This window comes from Aotus nancymaae, unplaced genomic scaffold (genome assembly GCF_030222135.1).
Source record: "Aotus nancymaae isolate 86718 unplaced genomic scaffold, 86718_ANA_hifiasm-v0.15.2.pri h1tg000008l, whole genome shotgun sequence".
In the NCBI taxonomy this organism is placed as follows: domain Eukaryota; kingdom Metazoa; phylum Chordata; class Mammalia; order Primates; family Aotidae; genus Aotus; species Aotus nancymaae.
The window spans coordinates 8491816-8512628 of NW_026988419.1; the positions used below are offsets into that span (position 1 = coordinate 8491816).

General features: G+C 39.8%; 1 protein-coding gene across 1 annotated transcript in view; it reads right to left on the bottom strand.

Moving 5' to 3' along the window:
• The window catches only part of NYAP2 (neuronal tyrosine-phosphorylated phosphoinositide-3-kinase adaptor 2), a 290472-nt gene that overhangs the window by 111021 nt on the left and 158638 nt on the right, over nucleotides 1–20813 (bottom strand). Inside the window, 2 exon segments of the mRNA XM_064372927.1 lie at nucleotides 10629–11007; nucleotides 11009–11727. Of these exon segments, the coding sequence (XP_064228997.1) occupies nucleotides 10629–11007; nucleotides 11009–11727 (1098 nt within the window).

Sequence of the window (20813 nt, forward strand, 5' to 3'; positions counted from 1 at the left end):
ATGCGGTTTCTGGCAAAGTCCTTTCAGCAAGCAAGAACAACATCAGATGGAAAGTATCAGAAGGAGGAAATGGGTCCTTTCTGGAAATTTACAGATAAGCCGGTCATCTGCTGAAGCCCTACGCAAGAAGCCAAGCCAGAAGGGACTCAGTTTTAGCATCTGATATTTTCATTCAAAAAGTGAGAAAACTGAGTCGAACTGACTTATCTAAGGTCTCAAAGCTTGTTAATGGAAACCACCTCTTGTGATATCCAGCCTTGTGCTAGACTTCAACATCGTACTTAGTTAAAATGTAGGACATGCCTAGGGTAACCTGATGTAGCCAGTAGGAAATCATTTATGACAAATATTTAATTACTTATAGTTCTCAAAGAGTCAACAATACATGGTAGTCTCTAAAAATCAGAAATTACATGTTTTATTCCAAGTAATGGAACAGGAAAGAAAAAAAATCAGTTCTAGTATTTTTCACGTGTATAAAATTACCACTGAGAGAATCTCGGTTTAAAAAAATAGACCGGTATAACTTAATTTCTGAACTGAAAATGTTTCTGCATTTTATACATTTAAAGCAGGGAGAGTTCTTCTTAATGGAGAGAATTGCTGATTAAATTGCTGACAAGAAATTGCACTTAAAGATTCAGCAGCCAGAGAATATAAACACGGGGGATAAACACGTCTGCCTGCATCAATCAAGGACAGCTGCGGTCTACCCCCAGAAAGGTGAGCAATTATTTATGAAATTATGTCTTCTTCAGTGATTCTATGTTGCAATTCTAGGAGAAACTAAATGAGAAAAACAGACAATGTCATGGTCCCAATTAACCAAGGAGACACACAAAGTTTTGAAATCAAGGAATTATACTCCATTTAACCTCATCATCCTGTTAAAAAAAAATCCCTTCAGTTTTAAAACATAATAGGCCAGCTAAAGAAGTGTGTGTGTGTGTGTGTGTGTGTGTGTGTGTGTGTGTTTAATTTTAAAGATGAGTGGGGCCGGGGTGGTGGCTCACACCTGTAATCCCAGCACTTTGGGAGGCTGAGGAGGGTAGATCACAAGCTCAAAAGTTCAAGATCAACCTGGCCAAGATGATGAAACCCCATCTATACTAAAAATACAAAAATTAGCTGGGTGTGGTGGCGGGCACCTATAATCCCAGCTACCCAGGAGGCTGTGGCAGAGAATTGCTTGAACCTGGGAGGCAGAGTTTGCAGTGAGCCGAGATCGCACTCCTGCACTCCAGCCTGGGTGAGTGACAGAGTGAGACTCTGACTCACAAAAAAAAAAAAGAAAAGAAAAAGATGAGTGTCTGATTCTGTCGAGTACATAGTACCTCAAATGTAAAGAGAAAAGAGGTAGTGCTAAGAAGCATTTGCACAGGGCGCCTTTGAGTTGTTTTGTCTGTTTTAGTCCAGTCGGTTTTCAGATTAGTGCTGCTAGCGTGCTCATTGCTTTTGTGCATTGGCTGGGGCTTTTAATTAATCAACTATTTTTCCCCTTGGAGGAGCCATGGGCCATCAAATTGCTGCATAGTTATGGCCAAGATGCAAGCACTGAGGACAAAAGCCCTGTATCCCTGGATAGTAGCTCAGTATTGCATATCTGACAGACCAAAGAAGCCTGCACATACACCCTTAAATTATGCTTAGAGGTGTTGAGATGAACACTCATATCTTTTTAGCAAAGAAACCTGAACATATATTCTTAAGTTATGCTTAGAGGCAGTAAGATGAGCACTCACTTTTTTTTGCTTAGATCATTTGGGTGATTCTGAGGCCCACTGGGCAGACCATATGCCTTCAGGGGCAGCTCAGAAACCTAGGATACAGAGCTCCTTGCAGTGACTGAGATATTCCAAAGTGAGTTTTGAAGGGTGCTCAAAAGATTTCCCACCCCCTTCCTAAATTGCTACCAATCACTAAGTAGTCCATGCCATTTGTGTACAGATTAGGCAGATATCCATGAGAATGATAACATCACAAGTCCTTAGACTTTTGATGAAAATTGGTGAGTTTGGGAGACCTTGTATTGATAAGGTATCATTAAGGCAAAGAAACTCTAGAGCCAAATAATTGAGGTTCAAATCCCAGGTTCACTCCCCACATGATTGTGTGAGTTGTGCCAGTGTTTTTTCCATCTTTAAAATGGCAAGGTCAATATCACATGCCTCAGAGTACTGCTATGAAGACTAATTACTTGTAAATTTCTTAGAAAGTTCTGGTATGGAGTAAATGGCATGAAGATTAAGTATATGGAAGTGTTCTAGAGGAAGGGGCTGGCCACTGCCTTCTTCCACATCCTTACCACTAGTTTCTCTGATGCTCCCACTCTGGGCTTAGTTGGTCTTGCTATTGTTCCTGAGACAAACCTGCTTGAGGCCAAGGCATTTTCTAAGACTCTCACCACCTTATTCTCACATTGTGAGCCCAATTCCTGAGCTCCTTGGCCCAGTCATGACCACTAGAGCCCCAGATTGCCAGTAATGCTCTCATTCCATCCTTCCAGTGCCCCACAAGAAAGACTTCCATTCTCTCCTATTGCCTATGAGTTACGCTGTTCCCTCTGCTCTCCTACGTGGACTAGAGGGTGTCCTCTAGACAGCACACTTTCATTCAGAGTCACAGCTCCATCTGGAGGGCCTGCTGTGCTCTGGCTAGTCCTCTCCCTTCAAAAGCCTAGACACATTTGGATGGACTTCTGGGGTAAGGACAGCTGCCAGCCAGTCTCAGGTTTCTTCCTCGCCTTCCTGACCAGCAGCACCAGTTCCTGTCGAAGCAGCTTTTATCAGTGGTTCTCAAACTCGAGTACTGAGGAATTCCGATAAAGGAAGTGGCACAGACTCGGCATGACTAAGACGGAGATGCTAAGACAAGGATAGATGCAATTCACAGACTGCCCACCATGTACTCTGTTCTTAAACTTTCAAGGTCTCTGGGAGAATCCACAGGTAGTGACGTTGTCATCTCTTTCGAATCCACATTACCCTGCCTGTCCTCGTTGTAAGCTGCCAACTGATCAGTAACTTAGTCAAGGAAAGGAAACCAACAGTCACTCATTTTGAGTTGTCTGTTTTACTTTCTCTCACCTCTCTTGTTTTTCTTATATAAATTCTCTTTTAACCTTGTTACATGAAAGCAATGGTTTCTTGAATACCAGTAAATGGTGTTGCTAATATTTAACCATATGATATGTCCCCAGATTATTGCTTGCTTGAAGGCATAAATATGACCAGGGATTGTCATTAAACAGTCAGTATCCCAGGCCCAACCCCTACAGTTCTCATTAAATAGGTCTATAATAAAGCCCAGCAATCTGGATTTTAAACAACATCCAGGTGAATATGATGCAGGCATTTGGACCACTCACCTAAGCTTTCTACCTCTTGCCTACCATGCTTTGAACTACACAAGAAACTTCTCTGGAGCCTGAGCACATCCAAGGTCACATCCTGGGAGAATCATCATTATACAGGTCCTGGCTTGATTTCTTTTCTGAGCTGCTGGAAGGACCCTTGCTAAGGCAGAAGCCAGTCTGAGGCCACAGGAGGTCCCTATGTGGGACTGTTAGCGGGGTAGCAACCAACAAACAGCAGGAGAGGAGACCTGAAAAGGGATTAACCATTATTTGAGATGTTTAAGAAAACGAACAGGTTTTGATCCTGCCAAAAGTTTTGGAATCTTCCTTATGGCATCCTCTGAGGTGGCTTCAGGTCTTTGGGTGTAACTCTACTCCTAAATGCCTTTGAAGAATTCCAGCGTACAAGAGGTTCCAAATCTAGCCCCTAACTCTGGTCAGGGTGCTCCAAATAACCATGTGTCTAGGAGTCCTGCCTGAAGTCAACATGCCTGCAGGCTGAGGGTTCTCTCATTCTCCATCGCAAAAGAGAGATCCAGAACTATAGACTCCCTCCTCCAACCTTCCCTTTGGTTTTTCAATACCTGTTTTTGTCCTACTCTTTGTCAGCATCTGCTTTCATAAGCAAGAAACTGAGGGAATATAAAGTCCTTAACTACTTCACCTGCTAAGTTTTACTGAAAACTACATGTAATTTATTTTACTTTTTTTAAGACAGGGTCTTACTCTGTTGCCCAGTCTGGAGTGCAATGGTGTGATTATAGCTCACTTCATTCTCAAACTCTCAGATTCAACTGATCCTCCTGCCTCAGCCTCCCAAGAAGCTAGGACTATAGGCATGTGACACCACACCCAGCTAATATATATATATTTTATTTTTAGTAGAGATTTGGTCTCACTATGTTGCCTAGGCTGGTCTCAATAGCCTGAGCTCAAGCAGTCCTCCCACCTTGGCCTCTCAAAGTGTTGGGATTAAGGAATAAGCCATCACATTCAACCTCAAAATGTATTTTAAATAGGCTAAACAAAATGTGTAGATTCTCCTAAAAAAACCTAACATTTATTCCATGTTTTCTAGGATATCCTATTTTTTGGGAAGTTGATATTTCTAATGCTCAGATATGAATCTAGAACTCCAGGCAAGATCTAGTAGGTGGATTAAAGTGGCCCGTGGAAGTGCAGGTCACACAGTCGCTATGTTGCAGGTCACATACTTTCATTAGTTGAGAGTTTTCTCAGACAAGTTTGGGCATTTGGTTTCTTAATCCACAACTAATTATTGGTTTGATGTTACAATGAAAAAGCAAGTGAAAAGAGAAGAGGAGAGGTGGAGATGGCGGGAGAGGCTAGATGCATCAATAAAACTACCCGAAAGAAAGGGAGGAGGTAGGAAAACCACTAGAAACACATAACGATTTAAGTGAATTTAAAGGATATAATAGTAGCTGGCACTTCAGTTCTAAATAGACTCTAAGGACATCTCAGCAGATTAATAAGCTATCAATACTGTGTCACTGCTATTATGAATGACCAGAAACGATACCACCTTTTTGCGCAGCCTCCCCTGTTGAGGTCACCTTGCTCGACACTTTGCAATAGCCTGTGGCAGGTGCACAGTGACTGTCACAACAATGACCCTGAGTTACCAAGACAGCCAGCATACATTAGTAGACCCTTTTTTTCTTACAAATGGAACAACATATAAAAATAGCATAGAAAAATAGAAATATATTTTAAAATCTTTTTTCAAAATAATTCTTTTAATTGTCATATTTTAAAAATAAACTTTAGAATTTTTAAAATAAATTCTTTAAAAATTAAATTAGTAAGAGTTAGTTGGAGCAGCTCCTTCATAATCAATGCCTAATCTTTTAGTATCACTAGACCTCACATAGCACAAAAAAGGAGAGAGGTATGTGGGCTTGTATTTACATGTGGCATGTGAGGCAAGGGTTAGATGTCTTTAGGATTTTGTGGGTTTGTTTTGTGTCTATGTAAGTATGTTTGAAGCTGTGGTTTCTATGTGGAGTTTTTTTTAAAGAAAGTCAATGAAAAGGCAAAGATGACAACTGATTCCTAATTCTATTTCATCAGATCTACAAGACTTATTTACATCTATAATTTAAAAAATATAATATGACATCTAAGAGTATCAAATACTGGCTGGGTGCAGTGGCTTGTGCCTGTAATCCCAGCACTTTGGGAGGCTGAGGCAGGAGAATACCCTGAGGTCAGCAGTTCGAGACCATCCTGGCCAACATGGTAAAACCCTGTTCCTATTAAAAATACAAAGTATTAGCCAGATGTGGTGGTACATGCCTGTAATCCCAGCTACTTGGGAAGCTGAGGCAGGACAATCACTTGAACCTGGGAGTCGGAGGTTGCAGTGAGCTGAGATCGCACCACTGCACTCCAGTCTGGGCTACAGAGTGAGACTGAAAAAAAAGTATTAAATACTTTTTAAAGGCTAAAAAATGAGATTTAATCGTAAAAACTTATTAATCTCCAACAACGTGGAATATGGTTGAGTATGATATAGCCTTTTTTTGGTACTACCAAGAAAGACATAATTTATCTTTTAATAATAATGACAGGAGACTGGGTGTGGTAGCTCAAGCCTGTAATCCTAGCACTTTGGGAGGTCAAAGTGGGTGGATTCTCTGAGCTCAGGAGTTCAAGACCAGCCTGGGCAACACGGTGAAACCCTGTCTCTACTAAAATACAAAAAAATAGCAGAGTGTGGTGGCATGGGCCTGTAGTCCCAGCTACTCGGGAGGCTGAGGCAGGAGAATTGCTAGAACCCAGAAGACAGGGGTTGCCATGAGCCAAGATTGTGCCACTGCACTCCAGTCTGGGCGGGAGAGCCAGACTCTTAATAATAATAATAACAATAATAATGTCAGGAGATAGGTGGGCCTGCACCTTTGTTTTCATCCCTGCTTCTGGAGCTCCACCGCGCCCCACGTCTTCCTCCCTGTTCTGCCTGTCTCTTTCTGAAAGGAGCAACCTGAAGAGGGTTAGGGTCTAGATCTGGAAGCTTTTGTGCTCTGGAATTGTTCAAAGGTATTTTGGACTTGAGCTATACCCAAAGAGCTGAAGACTCCTCAGAGGATACCATGAGGAAGATTCCAAAAGTTCTAGCAGGATCAAGTCCTGTTCGCTTTCTTAAACATCTCAAATAAAGACGAGTCTCTTTCTGTGTGCCTCACTTCTTGGTGCCAACATCTATTCACATGCTCCTCTGCCCCTGGGCGTGCATGTCATTTATTTCTTAGTGCCTTAGTTTATTCATTAATTTCTTCCCTTTGCTGCTTCCTCTTCTACTTTTTCTCTACATTTTTAATTTACATTTCTCCATTATTGCTTGTCTATCTCACTCTTTCCCCTCAAATAGTTTGTGAATTTTAATTACATTCTTCACTAGGTCTTATACTTTTTCACTGAAACAGACATTTACTCATCTGTGTTGAATACAGGCTGATATGATTTCGCTCTGTGGCCCCAACCAAATCTAATCTCCAACCGTAATCCCCTTAATCCCTGCATGTTAAGGGAGGGACCGGGAGGAGGTGATTGAATTTCAGGGGTGGTTTTCCCCATACTGTTCTTGTGATAGTGAGTTCTCACAAAATATAATCATTTTATAATGCAATCTTCCCCGCTCCTGTGAGCTCTCTCTTTCCTGTCACGAGGTCTTTGCTTCCCACTTCTCTTTCCGTCATGATTGTAAGTTTTCTGAGGCCTCCCCAGCCATATGAAACTGTGAGTCAATTTAACCTTTTTTCTTTATAAATCAACCAGTCTTGGAAGTTCTTTATCACAGAGTGAAAATGGACTGATATTCAGGTTAAACATTTCTTTTTAAATATTTGATGTGATCACTAATTTCTATGATTCGTGGCACCTGATTTATTAAAACAAAATGGCCCTTTTGTGACCTACATCTTCCAAAAAATCAAATCAAAATCATAATGAATATATTAAAGAAGAACATGTAAAAGAAAGATGAGAATGATAGGCAGTAAGTTATTTTAAGTCTTCAAAGTTTATCATAAAACATATTTGTACCTGACCTGCTTACCATGTAGACACAAAAATTTATAGCAATAGTATATGAGTTAATCACTTCTTACATGTCTCATGTCATTCACCTCTCTGCACAAATTTTAAAAATATATATTAACAATAATCACCAAATAAAAAATTACTAGATCTATAGAGACTATCAGATGTCCTAACTGAATCATAGATAAACATTACAACGTTCCTTCCACCAGGAAAAAAAAATTTCCAATAACAAAGAATGTGAAGGCCATATTTAGAAAATTGTGAAACAAAAGGAAATTTATCTATCTCTTTTGTCTCATTTTATTTCTTCTCTATTGACCAATCTCCATCAACAATTATAAACCTTCAAAATATGAAATTGTTACATTAGGTGTGCCTTTTATAAATTATTAAAAATGAGTTTAAGTTATAAATTTTATTTGACATAGTTTTCCTTAATTAAAACAAATATTTTATTTGTTTTAGATTGATTATTAGTAAATTCTCAACATTTACTTCTCCACTAAATCAAGAGAGTCTTGGAAAACAGAGATATCAGTTTTGCTTTTATTCCTGAAATGTAGAAAATCCCTGAAACTTAAAAAAAAATAATGAAACTCACAGTCACAAATGTTATACTACTTCATATCACTTTTTCTATCCCTAAGGTATCAACACGTCCACAAATCCAGTCTGGCAGAAGTAAAGGGGAGAATTGTGTCCATGAGTGTACGGCAACAGAAATTACTGGTTAACTCCCAATTAACCATTTTGATTCTACTTTTTGCATTATGGAAACATTCTGAGAGTTCCTTTGACTTTGTGAGCATCTAAAGGTGTTTTTCCATTTTCCTCGAGAGTCAAAAATAAATAGCAATTTGATTTGTCCATTTGATTTATTTGATTATTCATTTGTATTACCTGTGTTTTTCCTCCCTTCCATTTAAGTAAAGTAAAATACTGAGGTTAATGTAACTCAGGGGCACGCCCTATCTCTGCAGAGGTGATGCACGGTTAATAGCACATGTGAAATAATTCAATCCTTGGCTCCCTAAAAGCCGTAAAGAGCCTTGACCAGTCTTCCATGTACAAGCTTTGTTTTAGAAGTACACAGAGCTTGTTTTTGGAGTTGAATGGGGAAGTCTGTGACATATAGCACATAGACTGATTCTAACAGATGGATTTTTCTTGAAATAGCTTCATTAGTTAATCATTTCTTTTACATATATTTTTTTTTTTCTAGCTAATTGGCATAGCTGCCAGCTGGAGATGTTAAGGATCTTCCAAAGAAACTGATAGGTAGGGAGAAAATCCAATCATCTCATCAATTCTAAGATGAAAGTTCTATTAATTTCACAATACCCATTATGTATTTTAAAAGTAAAATGTTTAAAAAATATTTTCTCTTATTCTAAATACCTTATTTTGATCTGTGTGAAAACCAAATCAATCAATCAATTATCTGGAAGAAACTTTAAACTTCAATAAATTTTCTAGACCAGGGTTTTCCAACGTTGGCATTATTGACATTGTAGACCAGATCATCCTTTGTGTCTGTGTGGGGTGGGGGAGCCATCTTGTGCATTCTACATTGTTAAGCAGCATTTCTGGCTTTTACACAATACATGTCAGTAACATCCCCAGTTGTAACAACCAATAACATCTGTAGACATTGCAAAATATCCCGGGGGACAAAATTTCCCTGGTTGACAACTGCTCTAGAAATAGATTGTTCCTAGTTTTAAATTCAATTCTTAAAAGAATTTTATGTATGTATGTACATATACATGAATATAACTCCAGACATACCTAATATATTAGAAATGTCTGCCTTTCAGTTAGGCAATTAAAATGTTTTGGGGGCAATTATTGAAATAGCTAACATTTTCAGAAATCTCTGTGTAAAGGGAAAAAAGAATTAGTGGCTTATAACTGTCAAGGAATATTAATTATATTAAAAATGCCATTATCATTTTCATCATCAAAAATATTGAGGATTTCTTTTCCTTTAAGGAAAGTTCGCAGTATGACTATATGAATAGATAAATAAAAAATCATGTGAGGGATTACTTGAGATGTAAGAGATTAATTATCAGCTTAGGTGCCTAAGGCATTTTTAAGTAAGAGAAAGAAGTGTAATTTAATGAAATGGACATAGAAAAAACTAATCTGGGTCTGTTTTGACTTTACCATATACTTGTTAATTGATTTGGAACTCATAAAATGGTTAGTTGTTCAGATATAGAAATTTCATGGTCTTTGAAATTCAGTAGTAAAAATAATGTTCACCACCTTAGTGATTCTTCTGTAAGTTATGTATTGATGGATCTAGGAAGAGTACCATAGAAATAGGTATGAATCATGCCTTTTACAAGGAAAACTACAGTTCTATTCTCATTTATAGTAAAGGTAAAAATATAAGAACATGAAGTATACAGACAGAATAATTTGTTATGGCAAAGAAAAAAAGAAAATCCTAAGTGCTAATCAAACTGCTTTCTTTCCAACAGAGGTTTTCTAATACGAATTTGCTTACGAAGTTTTTTAATATAAGATGAGGGTAAGTTTTAACATCTAACAATTGCATGTTTGAATGTTTAATTCTCACCCCCACCCCCCACCTCCAATTCAAGATATTTACCTAAAAATTCAATAGTGGTCTCTGTTTTCAGTTTGACTTTCCAGGGCCATTGTAAGAATTTAGATTGTATACTTTATTTTTTTAATCACTCTTCTTTTAAATAGGAAATGTTATACTGTGCAGCTTGTCATTTTTAAGTCTTGCAGCTTACATTCAAGGTACACTATTTGGCTTAATATGGCAAAAGTGAATTAGCACATTTTGCATGTTGAGATTGCAACTAAAAGGCCTCAAGACCATATACTCCATGTGTTACCTGCACATACCTAAAATTCCATAGCAGTCCCTATTTTCACTTTTCAGCTTTCCAGGACCATTGTAAGAATTTAGATTTTATACCTCATTTTTCAAAATCATTCTTTTAAATAAGTATTGGTACATTGTGCAGACTACCATTTTTAATACTTTCAGGATACACTATTTGGCCTAGCATGGCAAAAGTGAGCTAACACATTTTGCATGCTAAGATTCCAACTCCAAGGCCTTGAGACCCAGTACTGCGTGCGTTATACGCACACAATGGACTTCACCCTGGTTTTAAGCCTGGCACTGGGCTCTGGGCTCAGGCAGGCCCTGCACACTTACTCTCTGCAGGCTCTTTGGAGCGCCGGCCACTGGATGACTTGCGCAGCAGGCTGCGGCCGGAGGAGAAGAGGCTGGTCAGCTCCTCCAGGGGGCTCGTGGGTGTCCGGGACCGGGAGCCACCCGGGGCCGCCCCGTAGGTGTTCACCGCCGCGTTGACCATCTTGGCCCCATCTTGCGACACGGGTCTGGGGGTCGAGTGAGGCACTGAGGAAGAGCTCCTGGAGAGGCTGCCCGAATGCACAGCGTCGTAGGGGGGAGGCCTCTTGAGGCTCAGGGGAGTCAGGGACCTCCCCATGCTGACCGGGGAGGGAGACGTGGAGTGGCTTTTAGGGTAGCCGTGGGGGGACTGGGTTCGGTACAGCGTGGACGGGGGCGGGGGGGGACGAGGAGAGCGCAGGGGCGGCAGAGGCAGGTCCCAGGGCCGTGGCCTGCTCTTTCTCCAGTTTTGCATGGCTGGGGACGTGGGATGGCAGCGCGGAGGGCGACGCCCCCGCTGGCTGTTTCATGTAAGACACGTTTTCCAGCACGGGAAGCTTGGTGACCTCCAGGGGGGTGAGCGGGGACTCGTCGGAGTTGGGGGAGCAATGCACGGGGGCGGGAGGGAACACCAGCAGCGGGGGTCTGTGAGAAAGCAGATTGGGGAAGGGCGGGGGGATGTCGCAAAGCAGCCCCTTGGGGGGGCATGGCACTGAGGCCTTGGCGAAGTCCAAGTCAGGCACCGTGGGAGTAGCACACTGCGAAGAACAGCTGTGATGGTCGAAATCACATTTGGCGTCCTGGCCCAAGTCGTCAAAGATGGGGTACTTCATTTCCTCGTAGACGGCCTCACTCTGGTCGTCGTCCTCCTTCCTGAAGTCTCTGAGAATGTTCCCCACCATCTCGATGTACACGGGCTCCTCTTCCTCGGGGTCTCCCATGGAGCTGCCCATCTGGGACAGGGAGGAGTCTCGGGGCAGCGACGTCCTCCGGGGCCCCCCGTGCTTTTTGATGTATGTTTCATCGAAAGATGTGCTCAGCTGAGTGTTTGGATTCCGCTTCGGTTTGGGAGGTGGAATCTTCTTGGAATATTCATCACTGTGGGGTCTTGGTTTGGCCGACACTAAAAAACAAAAAACGTAGTGAAATTGATGAGTATAATAGGAAAGTTTTCAAAAATGATTTGCACATGGGTTTACCACAATAAACTTTAGACCAGAGGAGTAGTCTGATTCATTCTTAGTTTGAGGGTCAGAGTAAAAGTCAACCAAAGAGTCAAGCATTTCCCATATTTAAAAAATCTGATGGCAGAATAATAATCATCTTTAAACTGATATTAATCATCTAACACTGATAAGTGCATTAAAACCAGGGCTGTTCACCCCTTTGCCTTAGAATGCCTAAATAGAAGCTTTCAGATGTAACATATTGGATAAAAGCAATCATAAATTTTGTAAAAATTAGCCTGCTAGAGTTGAGAAAGAAACGCAGGAGGAAAAAAAAAATCAGAGTCTCTGTTAGCACTATTGGTCAAAAACACCATACAGATCGCACCCTTCTACTGACGGGGTTTTTTATAGGTGAACACATCTTGCTTGCATTTAGGATAAAAATTTCCCAGCCTGCTAGACTTAATATCTGTCTTAGCTCACATAAATAGCTTCCATACAGACAGGTCTGATATTTCAGGGGAAATTGATGTGAAAATCTTATGAGGCTAGACAAGTTAATCTTTATATCACCAAGTATTGTTGATTATGGTGTATTTGTTTGTGTTTGTTCTTAAGATCTCTTATGATACTCCAAATGCTGTCTCGGAATGAATTTATTAGGTATGTTGCACTGACACATCAGAACACCCTCGAGAGTTTTAAAGAGAATAACTCAGAGAATGATATGAAAGTTTCAAGAATACTTTCTGGAAACTCACAACAGATATGTGTACCAACGCATTGCACAGCCTGCTGGCTGCCCCTTTATTGACAGAATATAAACTGATACCATATAGTAGCATGGAACAGGCTGGCAAATGCCTGTGACTAAAATCAATTGTTTTACATGCAAGGAAGGTACTTGAGTCTTGTTATTATCTCATTATCTCATTGTGTTGATATACAATTACAGTGATTATCTTTATTACGCAATGTAGCAGAATGTAGTTGCTTACAGTAGATGGTAGCATATACTGTGAGCTGATGGTACAGCTTAGAGTTGTAAGACTATGAGGAACTAACAAGCTAAAGAGAAGGATCTCAAGGCACAAATCGGGAAACACCTGAATTATCCTTTTTTACCTTTCTTATTTTTTTTAACTGGCCTAATTTATATAGAATAGTTTTACTAAAATGTGGTAAAGGAGTGGAAACTCCTTAAGGATAATTTAGATGGCTGCTCCACCTATCAATCGAGCCTTCAGCAACAGGGAATCAATCAAATATTCTAGCAGTGACTATGTATTTCACCTTTCTAGATCACTCCTGTTTCAAATATTCTGTCCCAACATACCTATGATGATGGTTTTACTCACTACAACCAAACTGCTTTTTGAGGGGAAGTTTTGTAATGTGTCTAGAATTTGCATTAACCCATACCGGGTAGAACTACATGTTATTTTCCAGGGGGTTGTAGCAGTAAAGTCTTTTAATGCCCAAAGTGAAAAGCCTAGAGACAAAATGGGGTGAAAATGATGCAGTCAGTCTTTTTAGGAGGGACCCAAAGCAGTGAATAACTGTACCACTTAATTTGGCATATATTATACTGGTATTGAAATCTGAGTACATCAATTTTCATATGATTTTAGTAAGTCATCAGATTATACACAAAAATCTGAGCCCCAATAAAGTGAAACTATAAATCAAAGAACAAGGTTAACAGTTTCGGTCAGCACTTGGAAGAACCAAAGTTCATCCAGATTATTCTTCTGAAACTTGTTTCCGCCCTCCTCAACAGAAAGAAATGACTGTTGACAAAATACAGGCTCTAGGAAATTATTTGCCACAAATATTGAGTTCTAGAGATTGAATGGAGAGAGTCTGAGGGAATTCTTTGAGGAAAGAAGACTGAAGAGAGAGGTGCTCTAAGAATGGAGGGGTTAACCTAAGGCTAGAAATTAGTGTGTGTCCATGAGATGGGTAATTTCATCATATGGAAATAATCGTATTTAGAATAAGATTTTCATTTTTCATCCTCTTAAATTATAATTTACTTTTGTTTTCTTTGACCCTTCACTAAAGTCTGATACTCCAACATAGACTATGGAGAGCAATAACAGGGTAAGAACTTAAGCGTCTGCTGAGCCTATGCCTAGGTAGCTGCACTGCATTGATGGGAGACTACAGTGTGGGATTCCCAGGCAGTGAGGCTGTCAGTGGCAGCTCTGAGCATGGCACAAAATTCAGGGAAGCAACGGTTGATGAACAACACTGGTGACAACTTCTCCCTTTCCCACACAGATGAGAAGGTGGCCTTTGGAATGGAAGAGAGATATGACTGGATTTGCTCCAATTGTGAGCAAATGCCATTTCATTTTCTTTGCCAAAAGAATCAGAAAAAAAATGAAATAAAGCCCCTCTATATCCATCAAATGATTTAAGAAAAAGAAGTTTCTATTGCAGAACACAGTATACTTAGAATTAAGTAAAACAACTATTAATTGAGAAGGAGTCAGGACAATCCATTTAAGAACAATTTCAATGATAAACCAAGTATAGATATTGTATGACAAGGGAAACAAAATATAGCATATGGTTCTTATGGTGCCTGTGAGACTATCAGAATTGACAGTTGCTGTTGACTGAATTGTGTCCTCATTCTTCTGCAAAAATATTCAGCTGTTGAAGCCCTAACTTCCAATGTGATGGTATTTGGAGACAGAACCTTTGCGAGATAATTAGGCTTGGATGAGGTCATGAAAGGAGGACCCTCATGATGTGACTGATTATAAGAAGAGACAGCAGAGGGTTCTCTCCTGGTACATGCTCCCTCTTTCTCTCTCTCCCTCACCTCCCTTGTCTCTGTCTGTCTATCTGTGTGTGTGTGTGTGTGTGTGTGCACGTGCTATATGAGAACACAGAGAGAAAGCATCAGTCTAATCAGTCTACAAGCCAGGTAGAGAGCCCTCACCAGAAACTGACCATGCTACTACCTTCATTTTGAACTTTTAGCCTCAAGAATTATGAGAAAATTTCTCTAATTTAAGTCACTCACTAATTTTGTTACAGCAAAATGAGCTTAGCTACCTAAGACAACATTACGCGTATTAAGTCCTAATGTAAAAAGCCCTTTACAGATGAACGATGAACATTTTAATTTCATCCTCTGGCACTGGAAAACTTTAACTAACTTTGTTATTTTAGGATTAAAACAACTCTTTCCAAGGCCTTTAAATTTCTCCTGCTCCCTGTCCCTCCTCAGCTCTTTCAACTATGTCACAGAGAGCACATTCTGGCTATATCTAGAGTTGCTCATCCCATACATGGGTCAAGAGCACCCTTCTGCCACGTGGCCTGTCACACTCTCTCTTCTTGATCTAGTTCCTAATTTGTGGAAGACACTTACTACTTAAATCTGGCCCATTTTCTGGGTGTTTGCTGCTTGTTGTTTGTTCTGGTATACTTATTCCTTGCTTCATGCTGCTTGGCTTGTTCAGCCCACAAGCTGAAGTTAATCTCTAGCCAGCCTTGCCCAGCGGAATCTCTCTTTATCTAGGCAAGGTTCTTCCCTCTTCCATTCCCTGTTTGGTGAAGAGAGCCTAACGCAGGCAGATTCATGAAGTTCAAGCACTTTTCCCTCTGGTCCTTTTTTTAAATATTGATCCAACTTTAAAATGAAGGTGTGAGGGTGGGGTGTGGTGGCTCACACCTGTAATCCCAGCACTTTGGGAGGCAGAGGCAAGTGGATCACTTGAGGTCAGGAGTTCGAGACTAGCCTGGCAAACATGGTGAAGCCTCATCTCTATTAAAAATATAAAAGTTAGCCAGGTGTAGTGGCACATACCTATAATCCCAGCTATGTCAGGAGGCTGAGGCAGGAGAATCACTTGAACCCAGGAGGCAGAGGTTCAAGTGAGCGAAGATCACACCACTGCACTGCAGCCTAGGTGACAGAGCAAGACTCTGTCTCAAAAAATAAATAATAAATTAAATTAAATTAAATTAAATTAAATGAGAGTGTGAGGAGATTTAGAGAATAGAATCTTCTGTAAAACAGATGATCAGGATGAATTAACAGATCCAGTCTTTCGATATGGGGATAGGAGCTTTAAAAAAAATCTGCTTTTTATTCCCTGCCTTCCCTCCTTGCAATCTCATGGTTCTTTGTGGTATAATCAGAGGAGGAAACAATTTTCTTTCCAATAAACTGATTTTTACTTTCATTTTCTATGAAACATCTGGTTTTACCATAGTGCGAGTATTGAGTAAATAATTTATATAACAATGAAAATGTATTTCAACTGTCACTGTCATGGGTACTGTTTTAACAGTTTATCTATATAAGAAAAGTCTGAAATTTCAGACAACGTTGTTTCATAATTTATTCCAACCTAACCTCATTCTAGGAACTTAAAAATTAAAGAACATTTTATTTAAAATACCATTTCCTTATAACGTACTTAAAAATAATCTTGAGCTACATACATAGATGCTAAAATACTGCTAATAAAAGACAATAAAATGGTACTGCAAATTTCAACATTTAACCAAATTCAAACATGATAAAAAGGTGATTTTTATCACTCTTGAATAAATTTTAAATTATTTCTAATAAGTCCAAAGATAGAAGCAATAATTCCTGTTCAGCTCCAGAATACAAGTTTTAATGCTTAAAATAGTATAATGACAGTAGCATTTAATAAGCAGAAAGTGACATTTTTGAAATGAGCTATCTGAGCACAAAGGTTATGCATGGCTTTCAGTCATGCCTAGATGATCTTCCTTTCACAGTTAATTTTGGAAATTCACCACGTGCCTTGTCAACCTATCTTTAGGAAATACTTTTTTCCGTATTAAAAAAGAAAAAGTGTAATGCAAAACGATGCCTTAGTATCTAGGTGTTCTTGACCCAAGAGGTGAAAAAAATAGATACAACACAGGTCAGCCTGTCCCTTCCTAGAAAGACTGTGACTACAGAATCCCAGAATATGAAGGGCTGGGATTATAAAATTTGAGATATCCATCCCAAATTCCATATACTACCAATGAAAAAATACAAATCCTTCCTTCCTTCCTACTTTCCTTCCTTCCTTCCTTCCTTCCTTCCTTCCTTCCTTCCTTTCTTTCTTTCTCTCTCTCTTTCTTTTTTTGAGACAGAGTCTTGCTCTGTTGCCCAGGCTGGAGTGCAGTAGCATGATCTCAGCTCACTGCAACCTCCTCCTCCCTGGTTCAAGTGATTCTCCTTCCTCAGCCTCCCAAGTAGCTGGGACTACAGGCAAACGCCACCACGCCCAGCTAACTTTTGTATTTTTAGTAGAGGCAGGGTTTCACCATGTTTGTCTGGCTAGTCTCCAACTCCTGACCTCTTGATCCACCCACCTCAGCCTCCCAGAGTGCTGAGATTACAGGCGTGAGCCACCAGCCTTGAATGCTTTATTAACCACAGTATTTAAGAGAATCTCATAACTTCAATTTAATTCCACACCCTTTGAAACAAAGAAACTCACAAAGGAGAAAGCTATGCAATTCATTATTTTGTATATGGCATAAAGTATCATTTTAAACAGTCCTTTCAATAGCAGCACTATAACTTTGCATATCTTGTTTTAGAGGTATATTTAAGTAAGTAATTCAAACAGATAAATGTGAATCCATTGAAGGAAAATAATGCTTACACTGTGATACTGGAACTGGCTGATTCTGGAAGGTGAGAGACACATTTCCCACTTTCAGCAGAACTGTGCTCACAATAACTTTTTTCACAACTCACAACTCCACAACTTTGAGGGATATTTTTATTTTCACAGCCACAAGCCCCACAATACTATCCACTATGTTTTTATTTTATTTTTTTTTTTAGTAAAGATGTTTGTTAAGGAATGGAAGTTGAAAATGTTCTTAGTCTGTTTATCATAGAACAAGAAAGTGTAACCATGTTTAAAGTGTAAGACCTGTGTTACAGTCCTGGATCTGGTGATAGTGAACTCAGAGAACTCACATGAACATTTTGGTGGAACCAAATGAAGGTATGGAACTGGCTCAACAGTGTGGTCAGAAAGTCAAGTGGGACTGAAAGGGTCTTGGCCTAAACTAGAAGACATGGTTCTAATCCCTTCTATGCCTCAGTCAAGATGCAGAACATTGGCAAATTACTTTGAAGTATATTTTTATTTACACTCACTTCTGCTATATATGCAACAAAGGGCAGAGTGGGGCTATACCATCCACAACCATAGGGACAGAGCTACCAGAGGCCATGGGAGTCCGATTCTTGCATCAATGTGACCTGGATGTGAGACATGGAGTCAAAGGACATCTTTTTGGAACTTTAAGGTTTAATGACTACCCTATTGGATTTGGGACTTGCACGTGGCCTGTAACATCTTTGTTTTGGCCAATTCATCTTGTTTAGAACAGGTGTATTTGCCCAATGCCTGTACCCCCATTGTATCTTGAAAGTAACTAACTTGCTTTTGATTTTACAGGCTCATAGGTGGAAAGGACTTGCATTGTCTCAGATGAAACTTTGGACTTGGCTTTTTGGGTTAATGATGGAATGAGTTAAGACTTTGGGGACTATTGGGAGGGCATGATTGTGTGTTGAAATGTGAGGACATGAGATTTGGGAGGGGCCAGGGGCACAATGATATACTTTGGCTGTGTCCCCACCCAAATCTCATCTTAAATTATAGTTCACATAATTCCCACTTCTTGTAGGAGGTACCCAGTGAGAAGTAATTGAATCATGGGGGCAGTTTCCCCCATGGTGTTTTCGTGATAGTGAGTTCTCATGAGATCTGATGGTTTCATAGGCGTCTGGCATTTCCCCTATTGCCATTCATTCTCTCTCCTGTTGCCCTGTGAAGAGGTGCTTTCCACCATGATTATAAATTTGCTGAGGCCTCCCAAGCCATGCAGAACTGTGAGTCAATTAAACCTCTTTTCTTTATAAATTACCCAGTCTCAGGTATTTCTTTATATTGGTATGAGAATGAACTAATACAGTTTCTTATTCAAAAACAAGCGAAATGGGGTTCTAGTTTTCTAAACTCCCATGTATTTTGAGTTTGGTTACTCTAGACATCTGATGAGGGAGTTTCTGAGCCTGTAGATTGTGACCAAACCTGTACCAAGGCAAATTCAGCACAGTAACACCATTTTGTGGAAATCTATCCAGGCAGGCAGCCAGCATTCCCAAGAAGACACAGCCCCCTGTTCACAGTGTATGTCACAAGTTCTAGTTTGATATTTGCATTCCAGGGCAGTATCTTGTTTCCAAATCACTCTCCTCCTATTCTAGACATAGGATGCTCAATAAACATAGCCTGCTTGTAGAGAACAGAAACAGTGGTGGTGCTGCAGACATTTCCTCAGCTCTACTACTACAGGTTCTTAGATTGCACCTGCCATTCCATCCTTTACACATGTCTAGTAGGGTAGAGAAAAGAGTTGGAGACAATGTGTTTATCAAGGAGAGGAACTATTCTGCAGGAATGATCTCAGTGGGAGGATATGCTAAAATATTAGGTTCCATAATAATCTAATAGATGTGAAAAGCAGAGCATAAGACAAGAGAACAATGGGAACACATAGAGAGAACATGCTTTGCAATCAGACAGATCTCAGTTCCAATCCTATCATAATCTCAAACCACCATTTCATCATCTATAAGAAGGAATATTTGTTGGACTGTTTATGAAAATCAAATGAAACAATGAGTATGTGTATTTAAAACCATTAGCAGAATTCTTGCCACTTGGAAGGGCTCAAAATGTATACCTATTAATATTTCAATATATCTAAAACACTGAGTTTATTCCTGCTCCCAGGAATACTTGTGTACCTATTGAAGCATGGAAGCCAATACCCAAACATACAGCACTGTGACACGCTGGCCTAAAAAAGCAGGTTCGAGGTCTCTCTGACCTCCCCCTCACTCCTCCTGTCTCTCAGTCCCCTGTCTCTCTGAAAGCACAGAGTGGAGTTGTTCTCTGAAGTTCCCTTATTGCCTAAAGCCCATACCTACCAAAGAATAAAACAATTTTCTCTGGTCCCTTCCCTGAGTTTTCATTAACTCAAATCATATTGCAAAAGGAAAGATTGAAGTCTGTCAACACACCTGAACAGACTTTTGTCATAAGCCATTGTCCTCTATTTCTGTCTTATTCAGTATCTCAAAGATAATCATTTACCAGCCATTATCTGCTCTGTGGACCAAACAGACTTCATCCCAGGCCATTGTATGTTTTCCAAGTTCATTCATTTTCCCCCTGAAAATTACTTACCATCCCTCATATTGCCACATTTCTTCCATTTCCCCTTCCCCTATGAAGAAAGGTATATAAACATCTGTATCCTATCGGGTTATTAGGTAATCATTCCTTCATGATTCCCTTGTGCTGTGCACATTAAAATAAATTTTGTGTGCCTCTTATCTGCATTTTTTTAGTTGATTTTCAGGAAACTTTCAGAGTATAAAGGGAAAGCATTCCCTCTCAACCTCTACGTCTCCTATACCATGCTGACGTCTTTGTGTCACTCAGATCTTAGCATAAATGTTACCTCTTCAAAGAAGTCTTCTGTGCACTCCAATCAGCACTTACTTGTATTGGACATTTCTCTTGTTTTCCTCTCCATTGGTTTATGTGAGCTTATTGACGCCTGTGTAGGTATTTTCCTTTTCCCCACTCGAATATAATCTCCATGACAACAATGGTTTCTTGTCTGTCTTGATCTTTGCTAAGTCATTAGGGTAAAGTGACTAGAATATAACAGGTTCTTGGTAAATATTTGTTCACTGCTGAGTGACTTATAAACCTTTGACATTCTTAGAGTCAGCATTCAGAATTTGGGGTATTTTGTAATAACCCTAAAGAGTCATGAGCAACCCTGTAATGCATTGTTTCCTCACATGTGCTTTAAGAAGCAGGATGAGGAGTGGTAATAATGGCAAAAGAAATAAAAGGCGAGTGGTGAGAGTGGTCAATGAAGGAATACTCAACATCATCCATGTGGAAGAATGGAGGCAGGTTAAATATTTTACTTTCCAAAATGAAAG